Source organism: Augochlora pura, chromosome 9 (assembly GCF_028453695.1).
Source record: "Augochlora pura isolate Apur16 chromosome 9, APUR_v2.2.1, whole genome shotgun sequence".
NCBI classification, from domain to species: Eukaryota; Metazoa; Arthropoda; class Insecta; order Hymenoptera; family Halictidae; genus Augochlora; species Augochlora pura.
In genome coordinates, this window is record NC_135780.1 from 27,557 (window position 1) to 42,371 (window position 14,815).

General features: G+C 38.7%; 2 protein-coding genes across 11 annotated transcripts in view; one reads left to right on the forward strand and one right to left on the reverse strand.

Moving 5' to 3' along the window:
* Positions 1-915: 915 nt before the first annotated feature.
* Positions 916-7,125, forward strand: Hs3st-b (Heparan sulfate 3-O sulfotransferase-B). Of its 9 annotated transcripts, none has more exons than XM_078190077.1 (4): positions 916-1,328; positions 2,227-2,276; positions 2,353-2,971; positions 3,348-4,534. In XM_078190077.1, exons 3-4 carry the CDS (start codon positions 2,469-2,471, stop codon positions 3,964-3,966), a joined length of 1,122 nt encoding a protein of 373 aa, XP_078046203.1. In that variant the 5' UTR covers positions 916-1,328; positions 2,227-2,276; positions 2,353-2,468; the 3' UTR covers positions 3,967-4,534. The 9 variants fall into 9 exon arrangements, with proteins under 9 accessions (XP_078046203.1, XP_078046204.1, XP_078046207.1 ...); XM_078190078.1 differs by having other exon boundaries at positions 2,233-2,276; XM_078190081.1 differs by having other exon boundaries at positions 916-1,088.
* Positions 7,126-7,273: 148 nt separating this feature from the next.
* Positions 7,274-14,815, reverse strand: part of LOC144474794 (UNC93-like protein) — a 58,600-nt gene continuing 51,058 nt past the window's right edge. For both annotated transcript variants that reach the window (XM_078190071.1, XM_078190072.1), the window contains exons 5-6: positions 12,803-13,070; positions 7,274-9,737 (exon numbers count right to left, since the gene is read on the reverse strand). In XM_078190071.1, coding sequence (XP_078046197.1) covers positions 9,418-9,737; positions 12,803-13,070 — 588 coding nt within the window. In that variant the 3' untranslated portion in view covers positions 7,274-9,417. The remainder of the gene's footprint in view (positions 9,738-12,802; positions 13,071-14,815) is intronic.

Genomic DNA, 14,815 nt, shown 5'->3' on the forward strand with positions numbered 1-14,815 from the left:
AGATAATCTTACCTCATTCTATTTTCTTTCCCACGACATTACTAATTAATGTTCTACCGAGAAGTGCGCGCCCACAGACGCACAAACACCAACACTCGCCTATATGAACGAGACGGGCTGCTGCCAGTCACGTATCTAATTGATTTAGCACCTTTGTGGCTGGAGCATTTTTTCGGAAAACACAGTTTTCAAAGGAAAATGGTCAGAATCGGTGTAATTTGTCATTATTCGTTTACTCGAAATTCGAAGGAATTAAATATATTGCCCATAACATTCCAATTCATATTATATAGAGTTTATAGACAAATTTATATTTCACTCATATATTTAGAAATTATTATTTGTTATATATTTAAAAAAAATGTATTTAATAGATCTAATTAGCATCTAGAATTAGTTAATATAAACTAAAATATTTTACGATTTTTCTATTCAATTATTTGTCTTGTACCAATTAATTCATATACATATAAATTTTAAAAGGTATTGCCTACGCTATGTGACAGTCTACAACAAATCGTACGCTACAACTTATTCCAACGAATTATTTTTTTTTAAACAAAATAAAATCATTGTGAGCCAAATTTTAAAATATAAATTAAATATTGTTGACAGATTTTGAAAATAGAATTGTAATGATGCTGATCAATTTCTAGAGTAATTATTTCAAAGTGTCAAACTGAAATAAAATTTTGAAATCCTTCACCCGATATGTCGGGCTTTTGCAATTTAATATGCACGCAACTATTCTCGGATGCATAAACAAATTTTCTCGTGTTTTCTAATCGAATGTGGTGTTTTGTGACAAAGTCACTTTCGGTTTCCTGCACGACTCGGCTCCGTAATATCATATGATCTAAACTGCTTTCTGCTAAGCTTCTTGTTTGATCCGTGTTAGCGAATGGCGCCACTATCGTCGCTGTCAGCCACTCGAGAACAGACAGCAATGTTGGGGAACAGCACAAGGAGAGGGAAACATTTGTAGCGCGCGATGCATTTAATAAACGTTAGACGACGTTTAAAATCATACGAAACGAACAGGACCTGGCGAGGATGAGGATTCATTTAACTCCTTGTTATTCTGCTCGGTAGCTATGAAATCACATCAATACTCCTTGCTGTATACACCATTTTCTCCCTTCTACTGGTTCCGCGCGTTATCGATTGTTACGAACGCGGCGTCAGATAATGCGTTAAATGTGTACATCCTCTAAGCAATATCGCATATTCTCGCGTTTGCTTACCTTAACAATTGGATCGTCGCGTAACCAGCATCATGCACCTCGTACGAAATTAATGTGTGTGCTTGTACACCGTGCGGTATAAAGGTAAGCAGACACAACAAACACGCGACTAGTTTATTTTGTAATTAAACCCGCCGCATTGTTTACCGTAAGCAAATAAATGAGCAGTTTAGCTCTTCTTGGTTTTTACATTCTATTCTAGTTAACGCATGTATAACCTTATTCTTTTTAATTGCTGAATGCTTCGAATTTTTTTCTACAAGCATACAAAATTGTACAGTTTTTTTTGTAGAAGAAATAGTAAGATTAAATGTTTGTAATGCTATCTCTTGTTACAACGTGTTGAATGCTTTAGGCAGCTTTCCAAAACGAAATTAACAGTTTTGGCAACCTTCTATTATTGCCATAATGAGTTGTAAAGTCACATCAATGAAGGAATTTAAATATTCATATCATAATTATTGTAATAGAGTAAATATCAGAGCAATCTGTTGTTTTATTTATTTCGAGTAAATAGATTTGAGTAGTTTCTGTTTATTGATTTCCTTATGGTTATCGATACTGCAGCCCCTGAATGACTGGCACCGCATGATTCAGTTGTAACGCCGGTAGTCTGAATAGTATTGTGTACCTTGTATGCTTCCTTATCAATTATAATTTACCTGTTTACGATCTATATAGCTCCACTGTATAATTATGCAGACTTACCTAAATCAGTTAGAGCTCTTAAGTCTTAAAATATTAGCTTGTAGATATTTCTTTACGAACTTAAAAATACAACCATTGCCAAGTTATTAAAATGATTAAAAGCAAAATAACATTACATTTATTTCTCATTTGTTGCCATTAAGATAAACAATCTTTGTTTTGCACTATTTCATAACATTATTGAATGTTAAAGATTCTTTGTCACTATTTTATTTTGTAAACAATTTTGAATTTTTATGTAGTCTGTTATCAGAGATTTGTGACTTTTTTTGAGTTCCAGGTAAATGATATATTAAAAAAAGTAAAATAATTTGGCCGATGTATGTACGTATTGAGTAAAGGAGCAAACACTGCATTCAATTTGATCACGAATAAAGAGAATAATTGTTATTGTTTATAGATATGATACATAGAAAGGTACATATCCGAACATATCAATATGGAAGCAGAAGACTGAAAGGCTTGATAGAATGGAACCGAGGTTGCCCGTGAAATACGACGATTCTTAAGTTCAAGATGGAACTTAGAAAGGGGCCCTGGTCAAAAAAGATCTTGGTTCCGGCCTGTTTTTTGGTAATTCTAATCTGGATCTTTCTAATCGACAATTCGTTACTTCTCGCTGGCCTGTCCGGTACACCGACCTTACAAAAATCCAGAAATTCTGTCTACTCTACACAAACACACAATCAAAATCTGGACCATCTCTATATCAAGGAATCCTCACTGCTAAACGATGTCGAATCGAAACATTCAAAGCTATCGAAACTTCAAATGGTGTCACTTTGGACAGGCAACAGCAGCGTTAAAGGAAACTTGACTACGCGGCGAAAATATCAGATCTTGAGGCAGCAGGGCCAGATGCCCAGCAAACAGTTGCCGACTGCTTTGATAATCGGTGTCAAGAAAGGTGGGACTAGAGCGTTACTAGAGTTTTTGCGATTGCATCCAGCGATTCGTGCTGCTGGATCCGAGGTGCACTTCTTTGATCATCACTATATTAAAGGATTTCATTGGTACAGGTATGCATTGTCACCAGACTGCATATTATCAGGAGCAATGCAGCAATCTTCTACTTGGTACAACCACTGTTGCTTTTATAAAGTAATCTTATTAATCTTTTAATTACTAAAAAAGTACTATTGAAATATGTTTCTTTTCTGCATACTCCGATCTTAATGTTCAATTTTTAAGTCAATTTTCTCTTGAATAAAAATTCTTGTTCATAAATACATGACAAACAGATTCAAAGTAATTACAAATAATCGTATCAATTTATAAAACGATTAGATTTAAGAAAGGTATTTAAAATTAAGTGATTAATTTAAGGAGACGAAAGCTAGTAAAATCGTGGAAATAATTTTTGAATGTATAGATCGTTCCTATGGCATTTTCCAGACACCGAATGCCCCCGACCTTGTCCACGCAAATCACAATGGAGAAAACTCCGTCTTACTTCGTGACAAGCGAAGTCCCCCGAAGAGTCCAGCGCATGAATTCAGCGATGAAGTTAATTCTAGTTGTGAAGGACCCTGTAACCCGAGCCATATCCGATTACACGCAGGTGAAGAGCAAGAGGGCGAACATGCCAAAGTTCGAGGATCTCGCGTTTCTGAATGGATCAAAAATTGTGGACACATCGTGGGTGCCATTGAAAATCGGCGTATACGCAAGACATTTGGAAAGATGGCTCCAGTACTTTCCCTTGTCGCAATTTCTGTTCGTATCCGGCGAACGATTGATCGTGGATCCCGTCGCCGAGATCACGAGGGTGCAGGATTTCCTAGGCCTAAAGAGGGTAATCTGCGAGAAACATTTTTATTTTAACGCCACGAAGGGGTTTCCCTGTTTGCTCAAGTCTGAGGAACGTCCTACTCCCCATTGCCTTGGTAAGTACACTATAATTACCATAAATTTCAATTTTTTATTGTTTTATGTAACTTCTGTCCTTCTTGTTTTTTGTCTATATGTCCAATTGTTTCGATTTCATTTACTTGTTCCATCCAAATGCTTTTGATTTTGTTGTCTAATACACTATCTTTGGCAGAAAATGTTTTATCAAAAGCGTGAATGCGGTTGCTGAAAGAATTATGTTTACAGAAAAGGAACAATAGTATACACATTAGATACACACGATAGAAAAGTTGACAATATTTAAGAAGCAACAGCCTACTTCATGTAGAACTGATTTAAGAATTTAATTTTTTAACAAAATTTTTAATGCTCTGGCTCTTCCTTAAATTATTATCCAATTTTCTCACTTTTATTCATTGTGATACTTTGTACGTGAGTTTTATGATAGTCTTCATCTCAGTTACATGAATAATAATAGACTGATTGTATTTGATTCAACACTTTGTGTCAGAGGTATGCTAAATCAGGGTTGTTCGTAGTCACGTCTAACGAATGTCTATCAGTCCCATAACAGCAGTGTGTAATTTCAAGGTAAGAACAAGGGTCGTAGCCATCCCTATATAGACCCTGTAGCAATACAACGATTGAGAGATTTTTATCGTCCATTCAACCAACGATTCTATCAATTGACGGGAATGGATTTCGGTTGGTTGTGAGATTCTAGGGATAAGTAAATACATATCGAAGATAATTAATTAACAGATAGTCAATACCGCGGCTCGCAGACCTAACCTGAGGGTCCAGGCGGACCGTGTAAATGGTAACGCCGACGAACATTGCTCGCAAGCGTGCGTTCTATATGAATTATTTATCGACCAGTCTCGCCATAAACTCGCATCATGTGCACACGGATGTCGTCTTTTTGGTACTCCAGCAGACACAGTGCAGGTCCGTTCGCTAGCTAATGAACGCTACGAACCATAACTTTTAGACAAACTCTTGGCTTCCATCATTGTAAAACATCCGTCTCACCGTCCGAAACATGGTACATCCTATTGACCAATGAATATTAGAGTTAAGCAATGCGGGAACGTAAGCATCACTTATAGGATATAGCAATTCCGGGTAAGATGGCCCTAAGACTTGTATACGTTAGAAACAAGTTCCAATTTTAAACTTCTCCCATTGAGAAATTAGGTGATTTCTGCTAAATGAAATCAATTGAATCTCTGATATGTAATTTTTGAATCAGAAAATGTAGAAAAGAAATTTCTAAGATAGCCTCGAACGTGATTAAATTATGACACGACAAATGATGATGGGTCATCTCACTCGGATCACCTGGGTTAGATGGCCTTACGAGTAGAATCCTTTTTTAAAGAAAATATCTGTGATTATGTTTTCATTTTGTCTTTGGGTCACTCTACTTTTCCAAATATATTTCCTTATCGTAGATATCGATTGATGCAATGTACTGATGTTTTTAAGGAAGATAGGCCATCACTCCCTAATTTACCCTAATAGAGAACTTTATGATATAGACAGATAGGCACAATTCAATGAGTGAAAAGGCCTAGCTTGTAATGTCAAGCTATGCTCTGTCGAGTAACTATTAATACACGTAGCGATAAGAATCCGTTGTCACGACATTTTTGCAAATTATGAAGAATACTATCGTGAATTTTCCTGATACGTACGCGATCAATCGACGCTAAAAAGTTATTATAAAGACAAGAGAAAGAGAAGGCGGGCGCAAATGTTTTGTCGCTAATTTTCATTTGTTCTTACGTGACTTGAAACGTAAGAGGCAATATCCTTGTTTTAATGTGTTGACAATATTCCAACGAATTCCTGTTCTTCTAGGTGATATTACTGCTAGACACGCGACTATTACTAATTGTACGAATAATTTTTGGTACACATATCATGCTATATTTTATGTACACGATATTATAAATCAACTATATGCGCGATCGTTTATCTGTCGTAGAAGTGGCGATGAGGTTTTAATTATATCTTCCAGTTAGACGACTTTGTAGTTTTTGATGAATATTTTAATTAGTGTACATATGATTTCATGGTCGAAGAGACTCTGATATTTTATTTAGATTGTTATCAGAGTAGGCTACAGTTCGAAATGTTTTGAATGCAGATTCTTAAATTGCTGATGTTTTATAATATACTTATTCAGATATTAGCAATATTAAATCGCGACGAATGCTATTACACTAAAACATTATAATATCAGAAAATAGTGTTTCTATCAGGTAAATTGAGAATCCTTTAAATTCGTAAAGACTCAACGTTTTGTACATTCAAAGAAAAAATGCTTAAATTCTATTTTATTTGTGAGTAGCAAGAACTTGTTTTCTAAGTATAGTACAGAATTTCATCGAGGATAGTTCGATTAACAGATACAGTTATTAATTACGTCAATTAGACAGTTTCAACGATAAAAGTTATTAAAAAGTTTGTATAATCTACAAGATCAGGAAATAACGATTGATTTCAGTATGTGCAGATAAGCATAAGCTTGCATGGACTGCAGCCTAAATAATCCATGTATATTTTGCAAAGGTGCACGCGTATTCGCACAATGTAAACGCGAGAGTATGTACAAATGCAATCGTAGAGTTAAGTGAACTTTAATTGAGTACTAATCACCGATAGTTGTTAATTATTAGAGTTTATTCCCGAAGAAACCGTACGTTCTTCGCCTTCCAACGACGAGGACGAGTTGAAACGATTAGATGTTTAAGTGATCATTGACTCGAATTCTCGAATAGTTAAGTATACATTAAGTTACGTTTTTGCTCAAGTAGCCTGATTGATCCGAGATAAATGAATCTATAAATAAATAATAATTTAACGGAGTATAGTACATACACAGGTGCGTAATGTATACTTACGATCGACGTTCATTTAAGTCTATACAATTGATTCACACTCTGTTATTTACTGTTTGTTGTCTACTCAATATTTTATTAAAAGTAATTCGTTGCAGCAGGAGGCATCGTTCGAATGGTTCCATAATTATCGTTTCTGTTGACGAGCACTTTACACAGCACTATAGGCACACGTCGCTATGGTGTATCCTACTTGCAGGACAAAGCCTAATTGTCTATAGCAGATCCTGTACAAAGCACGTACAACAGGAGCCAGAAATAAATTTATGTTTTTAAGAAACGTTCGAGAGGTCCGTGTTTTTCACCATTCTACCGATTCTCCAACGAAATCCATTGGGCTCCGCCGACGAACTACGTCGTGGGTAACAAATAACTACTACCAACAAGCGTCCTGTTACAAACTTTATAATAAACAATCGCTTCCAGTGGCTGGAAAGCGACGCGTTGATCGTTAAAACGTCTTTACACAGCTGTAAAGAGTATTATACTTAATACTTTCTCCGGACATACCCATTCCGGTTTTGACACTCCCCAGAGGGAACAAAGGAATTACGTGGTCACTGGTTCAGTTTCTACGTCTATTCAACTATCAAAAAAAAGAAGAGAGAGAGAATGTTAACAATACAAATCGAGCCATTTGAAGGCAGACGAGTCGCAAACTATCAAGTTTTGTTCAAATACGATCCTCCGTGCACCTGACAACTGCGAGAACTCCATCGAAACGGCTACGCATAACGTACAATATATTTATATTCATATATTTATATTCATATATTTATATTATATATAAATATATTGATGCGGCACATACGTTTTATTCGGTTACTCTATTCTTATGGTTAAATTCCTTGAGCAATCTTGTCGATTGGTGGACGGAATACATATTGCTGAGAGAACGCCGTTTACGATACAATACGTCGGTATGTTCATCATACGTAATCGTCGGAGATTCGTAAATACTAAACGCGTAATACAATTCGATCGTGGTTTAACGAATACTGATTACGGTACGAGACTATCGTACACTCATTTTTTCGGGGGGAAGTTGGGGTCTGTGGGCTAGGGTCACTCTTACGTCTCTAACAACAACAACATTATCAAGAAACAAAAGCGGTTCAAATGGGATTTTCGTTTCCGTTTGCTTATATCGTTCGATTATCGACTACGAAACATGCTTAAATGTCTACCGCTGCGGAAACGCGTCGCGATCTCTCGACGCTCATCCTGTGGCGGATTAAAGGGGTTCTCCTAACGACGATTATCATCCGCGTGTGATCGTGTGTACGTGTATGTGTATTTAAAAGTACCAAACTAACGGATGGTTATTCACCAGTGTCGTAATGTGCTAAGATTGTTCCTAATCTAACGAGACCGCCGCCGCAGAGAATCGATTTCCTGGCAACCACGACCTATCAATGTCGTTATTATCATCATCATAATCACCACCATCATCATCATCATCATTATCATCATCACTATTATCAATTCCTAGAGCCGATTTTCTGAGGTGTGCGCGAGAAATGCACGGGAACGGTACCCGTTCCTTCGTCCAGCAATTTTTCTCGATCTCTCGTCGATCACACTCAGCCCTGCCAATCGATAGACCTAATCTGCTCCGATCCAATCACATGCAGAATGGTCACGGAGATCGCGTACAGGTGACCAAAGAGCGAATTTCTTGCTGTTCCGGAAACTCGGTACGGCCAATTCGACAGGCTCCAGCGGTATCGTTCCGACGGGAAGTCAGCGAGATCGGATTATGTACAGATCGGACAGCCCGGGGGAAGTCCGATCCCTATCACAAATTGGGACACGATTCCGACAAGACTTAATGGCAAGTTGCTACGAGGCGTTTCCGCGCGGAGTGGCGATCGAGGTACCTACGTCTTACAGAGGATACGTACACACACGCTAACGATCGCGAAATCGCTGGGTATCCCTTTCGCTCTCGTTCCTTCTGGTGTTCCCTTCGGCATACTCTATGTACACAGCGATCCTCTTAATCCTGTCAGAGTCGAGCTCGCTCTATGCCACCGATAACCGAGTGTCATCGGCTCCGATGGTAGTTCGGTTAATTGAGCCTTACGATTAAACGACGTGTTATGGCATCGGGGACGCGCTCCTAGCACCGTCTGCGGGCAAGCTATGCGTGTTACAAGTTCTGGCAAGCTCGGAAGGGACTCCGTATCCTGTTTCCCCTCCTTCGACGCCGATTTCCACCGAGTCCGGAGTCTCTATTCTGTTCCTCCGCGAGCTCCAATAAATTAAACAAGAGAAAAAGAGAGTGTGAAGAAGAATACAACTTAACAGAGAGACAGACAAATAGACAGAGAGGGAGATGGAGACTATTAAACATGGGATGGAGATTCGTAGAGTAAAAGCGAAGTTGACAGCGTTCAACGGGCATTTCGGGTCCTCCGTGTCCGGAGGATACGGACGGTCGGCGGCGAGCCGCGTAATCATGGATTTAGTATTTTCATGGATTAGCGTCACCGATCAAATTTTCGTTCTCTATTCTTCCCGGTGTAGCGTCGCCCTTGTGGTCTCCCCGCGAACGATCGAGGCAACGCGCGATTTTTTTATCGTCTTCTTGTGAACGCGAAATCTGCGGACCCGTTCCGGGAGAACGACGAACGAAGAATGAAAGGGGAGAGTCGATGAAAGGGGTCCGAGCACTGATTAAATATCTCCTCGGCGATGCCACTCTCTCAGAGGTGCGTGATTATGATATCGTCGTCAATATCGTCCTTCTCGTCGTCGGTCTCCTCAACCTGGTTCGCTTCCGCCTGCGCCGCCTTCGGATCCTCCGCGATGGCCTTCAGCCTCTTTTGTTTGCGCCTGTGCAACAGCTCCACCACTATGTAGCCCATAGTGCCAATGATCAGCACAGTCAGCAACACGTACAGCTTCATGCGAGCGCACAGGTGAGTGCTGTACGCGTACGCTATCACGAAACCGGCGCTCTCCCATAGCCTGTAGTTCGAGAAAGCAGCTTCCTTGTTGCGCCTGAACAGTGTCCCGTACAAACCTGTGGACAGTGAATCTCGATTCAAATCAAATGTCTCATGAACTTTCATGTTCTATACAAATTAGAGTCCCTTCTCTTGACTCGTTTCATAATGGAGACTTTTTCCTGCGGATATTATCACGCTTAATATCCGATAAATAATGTATGACATATTTAAAAAAATCTATAAATCAAATATACTCGACTGCAAAATTAAGTCATCGTTAATTTTTAATCGAAAAATTGTCAATATTTGAACAGCTGTAGCTCCGTTAAAAGTTATCATAAAATCATGACTTCTTTTTTTTAATTGAAGCTTGAAGTCTCTACTTGATAATACCATGTCCTAATTCTAGAAGCGATCACTGCAGTTCCCGACTTAACGAAATTAACGCAACAGTCTACGCTATGTTTAGAATCGCGTAATATGCTTGTCTTTTCGAAGTAGGGAAACCTCTCTGCTGAAGAGTTTGTCAAGCGGCTTCATTAATGTCCGCTTTAACTTACGTCATATTGAAAGATAGTGTTCAAATACGTTAATTGACAAGCATATCTAAATGATCACAAAATCGAATTTAATTTTAAGTAATACGACAAGAGATGGGAATCGTTGAAGTATAGTTAAAAAAACACGAGGTTGAATCAAACTAAAAGAATGTGGTGAATGAAAGAAGTAAACGGTAGATCATAAATGAAATATGAAAAAGTAGTTGGTAGCTTACCAGATACAATGACTGTTTGAATAGCAGTTAGAAGACAATCTAGTTACTAAGCATGTGGGGCATTAACGTTTACGCGATAAACTAGGAGCAAATAGCAAATGGGTTTCTAAAACGAGTGTACTTAATCACTATATATACATATACTACTGTGATCAAAAAGTAAGATGAAATTGTCATTTAAAAGTCCCGGGCAATAGGAAGGCAGGTAAATTTTTTTCCTAGGTTGGCAGGACTGTCTATAACATTTGCCAAGCGTCTGTTTGTCAAAAGGTTTAATTATCTCCGAGTTGCACGTGTTTTTGTAAACAACCAAAAGTGAGTTTTTCGATTTTTACAATGGGTGATTTTGTTGAGCAAAGAACTTGCATCAAATTTTGTTTGCGGAACGAATATTCTTGTGCGGACACTTTGAAAATGTTGCGGAAGGCCTTTGGTGATCAAACTATGGCACAAAGAAACGTTTGTAAGTGGTACAACGAGTTCAAAGCGGGCCGAGAACGCGTTGAAGACGAACCGCGCTCTGGACGACCATCAACGTCTACCGACGAGGGCCACGTCCAAAAAATCAAAGATTTGCTGCTTGAAAATCGTCGATTGACAATTAGAGACCTCGCTGATAGTGTTGGAATATCATTTGGCTCAGCCCAAACCATTATGAAGGATGTTTTGTGTCTCAAACGAACATACTCTATAAGCGAACAACTCTTGGTTCCTTCATCACGATAATGCACCATGTCACTGCATTCGTTCTTCGCGACTTTTTTGCCAAAAACTCGACTCATATCGTTCCGCAACCACCGATTCGCCTGATTTTGCTCCGGGTGACTTCTAGCTATTTAGCAAACTCAAAAGGCCAATGCGGGGACGCCGTTTTGACACGATTGAGGAGACAAAAACCGAATCGAAGAAGGTCTTGAAGGCTATACCGGAAAAAGACTATTCCGACTGTTTCGAGGACTGGAAAAAGCGTTGGCAAAAGTGCGTTTTATCGGACGGGGATTACTTTGGAGGGAATGAAACTGATTTGTAAGAATAAATAAAGAATTTACATTTTATAAACAAATTCACCTTACTTGTTGATCACAGTAGTACATATACCGACATTAGACACTGCGCATCTCGATAGCTTTTCATACTTACTTTAATTTTGCAACTTTACGATCTGTTCCATATTTACTAAGCTTATTAATTCAGTATACAATCTCTGTGCATTGTAATCAATGGAATTATCATGAAATCTAGCTGTCAATCTTGGTTATTGAATATACGCAAGTATGAATTACAAATTAACAACGATCTTCATTGTTCCCGTTATTTTTAAAATCAACTACATCCATAATATTAATAATCTACTTAATTGATTCGGCCGACATTTATTGTTCGGAATAATGGTGGACATGGAAGGACGTTGTATACCAGATCATTCTATAAATATATACGAATTTATTATCATACTAAAATAAAAGATTTTACAATATATTATACGGATAATTCATACTTTCTTATTCCAAAAATGTAATTTTTCGGTAGTTTAGCGTGTTAATTATTTTTATTGGACTCAGTAAGAAGATAAAAAAAATGCAGTTATTTATACAAATATCTATCGAATATCGCCGCATAAAACTCAGTATTAACGTACGAACTATCATTCGTGAACTGGCGTTGAGAAATCCTGTTAGTTGCAGTCTCACGAGAATACGGATCCACTTAATTTTCTCAGTCAAAAAGAAAATTTATTTTTCGATTGTTCCCAAAGTTCTTTAACCCTTAGGGCTCTATGGACGCATATATGCGTTTGACGCAAGTCGCCATTGTGGCCGAAGGACGCAGATATGCGTTTACTCTAAGTCATAAAGACCCTAACGGTCCCTCCGGACCGTTTCGGCCAGGAGTATTTAGAGTCCTAAGGGTTAAAGAAAGAATCTTTGTTTTATCGAGTGATATAGTCACGTGTTGCCTCAGCCTCTTAATTCTCAAACTAAACCACAAAATCGCCGACAGAACTAGCGACGTAACAACGTCTACCCTCTTCAAACTTTGTTCAAACATGCTTAAACGTTCACAATGTATAATAAAACAGATACCATTTTGTACAGGAGAGTCTATAGAATCATTCCACGTAACGATCATTCGACTAATTATTGCAACAGAAGCAGGATAATTTCTATACCTGTGATGGAAGTAGTAAGTGAGCAAGACGAAAAGTATGACTACAATACGAACGCGTCTTCGACGCTCAAAAATCTCTACAAAATTACGTTCAGATCATAAAAATGTAAAAATTAGCACTGGACATCGGTACCAATAAGAGTCAGCGGCAAAATCGGTTTTCAAGGGTGTTCAAAGTAATTTCGTGACACTTACCATTAACTTGGGTCTGCCAAACAGCGTCGCCAACTCCCCATAGTCCCGAGACAGTGTAGAACACGTAAGGGTTGTCGGGATGCGGTTTCCAGTGGAGTAGCACGACGACAAGACTAGCATGTACGATGGCGCCCAGCGCCATCAGCGGCTGCCTGCCGACGAACTTCATTAACGAGCCGAAGACCAGGGAGCAGGCGGCGTTCACTACGCCGAAGCAGATCATTACGTAGCCCACTCGGTGTACACCCAACGCGCAGGAAATGTACGCCTTCGAACAGAAAAGAAAGACACACGATAGGAACGTTAAATGCGACGGCGCCTCGATAATCTTGACCGCTAATTCCGCCGGCTCCTGCCAGGATCATCCTCGCCGGGCAGCAATATGTCCCATGGCGCTTCGCCGGGCTCATTCCGATAACGAGAAAAACGAATGCGTACGGCTACGCTCGCGGTCTCCCATGAATGCGAGAATTTTTCTCGATTATCTCGGGCTCGCCCTGTGCACCGGGTTTTTATGGCTTCAGTAAAAGTTACTTATCTCGCGTACAGGGTGTCCGTGAATAAAGATCGACCGATACACTGAATTCTGGTTAGGAGTTACGCCAGCTTTCGAACACCGAAGCCTCTTGCTTCGTGTCAGCCGGCATTCAGCGCCGAGAATGATGGAGATACTAGTCTCATTTCATGGTTTTAGATACTCCTAGCCAGGATTCATGGGCGTTTTTCATTGAAATGTACAGTCGGCTCCGACATTTTTTTTCCAAGCTTGATAACACTGAGTGATTATTTAAATGTACGAATAGCAAAATAAAGTACGGAGACAGGTTTGGCGACTTTGTTAGCGACTCTGTTTTAGAATTTGTCGTTGTAAGTTCAAGTTATTTTTAGTTCCCATTAAAGCTACTTAACGAGAGCGAACTTCTGCTTCGGAGATCCGATCCCCGCGTTTCTCGTCGTGTTTTCATTTGATCATTTCATTTCGTAGATCATTTTTAATGTACGCTACAATTACCCAACGGACCGAACTAGTACTTTCGATTCTTGATTACTACATCTTTCGTTGTACTTTCTAGTACCTTATTTTTAAGGTTCGGGTTACTCAATCGGGTGTAGCACTACTTCCAACTTCTCATTAATGCACTTCTTGTCGTATTTTCTGGTAAATTATTTTTAATGCACATTTACGATTTCACAATCGAGTGCAGCGTTACTTCCAGCTTTCGATTACTACAACTTTCGTCGTATCGTGTGGTACGTTATTTTCAATCTTCGTTAACATACCTTCGATTATTGTTATTTAAAAATAGCAAGCTTTTTCGAAAGCGTTATATATGGTCGCAAAACAATTGTTGCTACATATGCAATGTGGCCGACATGAGAAATACGCCGATAAAAAGGTGACTATTAGATTCGCTTGAAATGACGTGAGATATGATGGTGAGACAAGAGGAGCGTAATGGTGATAGCTTCTCAGTGAATAGCCTTGAGTTCTTTATTAATTTTATTCGGAGTGTACAGTGTGCAAAAAAAAAGTATTGGCACACATTTTAAAACGGTTTAACTTTTCTCGAGGCTGGGCTAAAAGACTTGCATTTTTTGCAGATTTTACTGGAGCTAGTTTACTGAACAATGACTAAAATACATTTCATTAAATTTTTCTATCGCTCGGTATAATAGAAAAATAAAAAGCTCACTTTCTTTTAAATCTTCATTATAAGCTCAAATGAAAAAGCTAAGAAGCGATAGCTCTTTTTATTTCATTTTTTTTTGTTATTTCAAGTAATAGTACAATTATAAAAAGATATTTCAATCATTAAACAGTAAACCAGTCCTATTAAATAAAAAACATTCGAGCTATTTAGTCCAGTATGAAAGAAGTCATGGCGTTTCAAAAGTGTGCCAATACTTTTTTTACCCACTGTAAGTCGACCTATCCAGATTGTCCGTTCGATCGGTTCCGAAAGATAAGACCGTGCTGAAAAAGTAAAAGAAAACTGGCGCCTCTAAGATTCA

Excerpts from the sequence above, each read along its gene's own strand:
- Hs3st-b (XM_078190075.1), top strand. The coding sequence starts at position 2,469 with ATGGAACTTAGAAAGGGGCCCTGGTCAAAAAAGATCTTGGTTCCGGCC. Across the intron at positions 2,972-3,347 it reads AAAGGATTTCATTGGTACAG|ACACCGAATGCCCCCGACCT; the intron begins GTATGCATTGTC and ends GGCATTTTCCAG.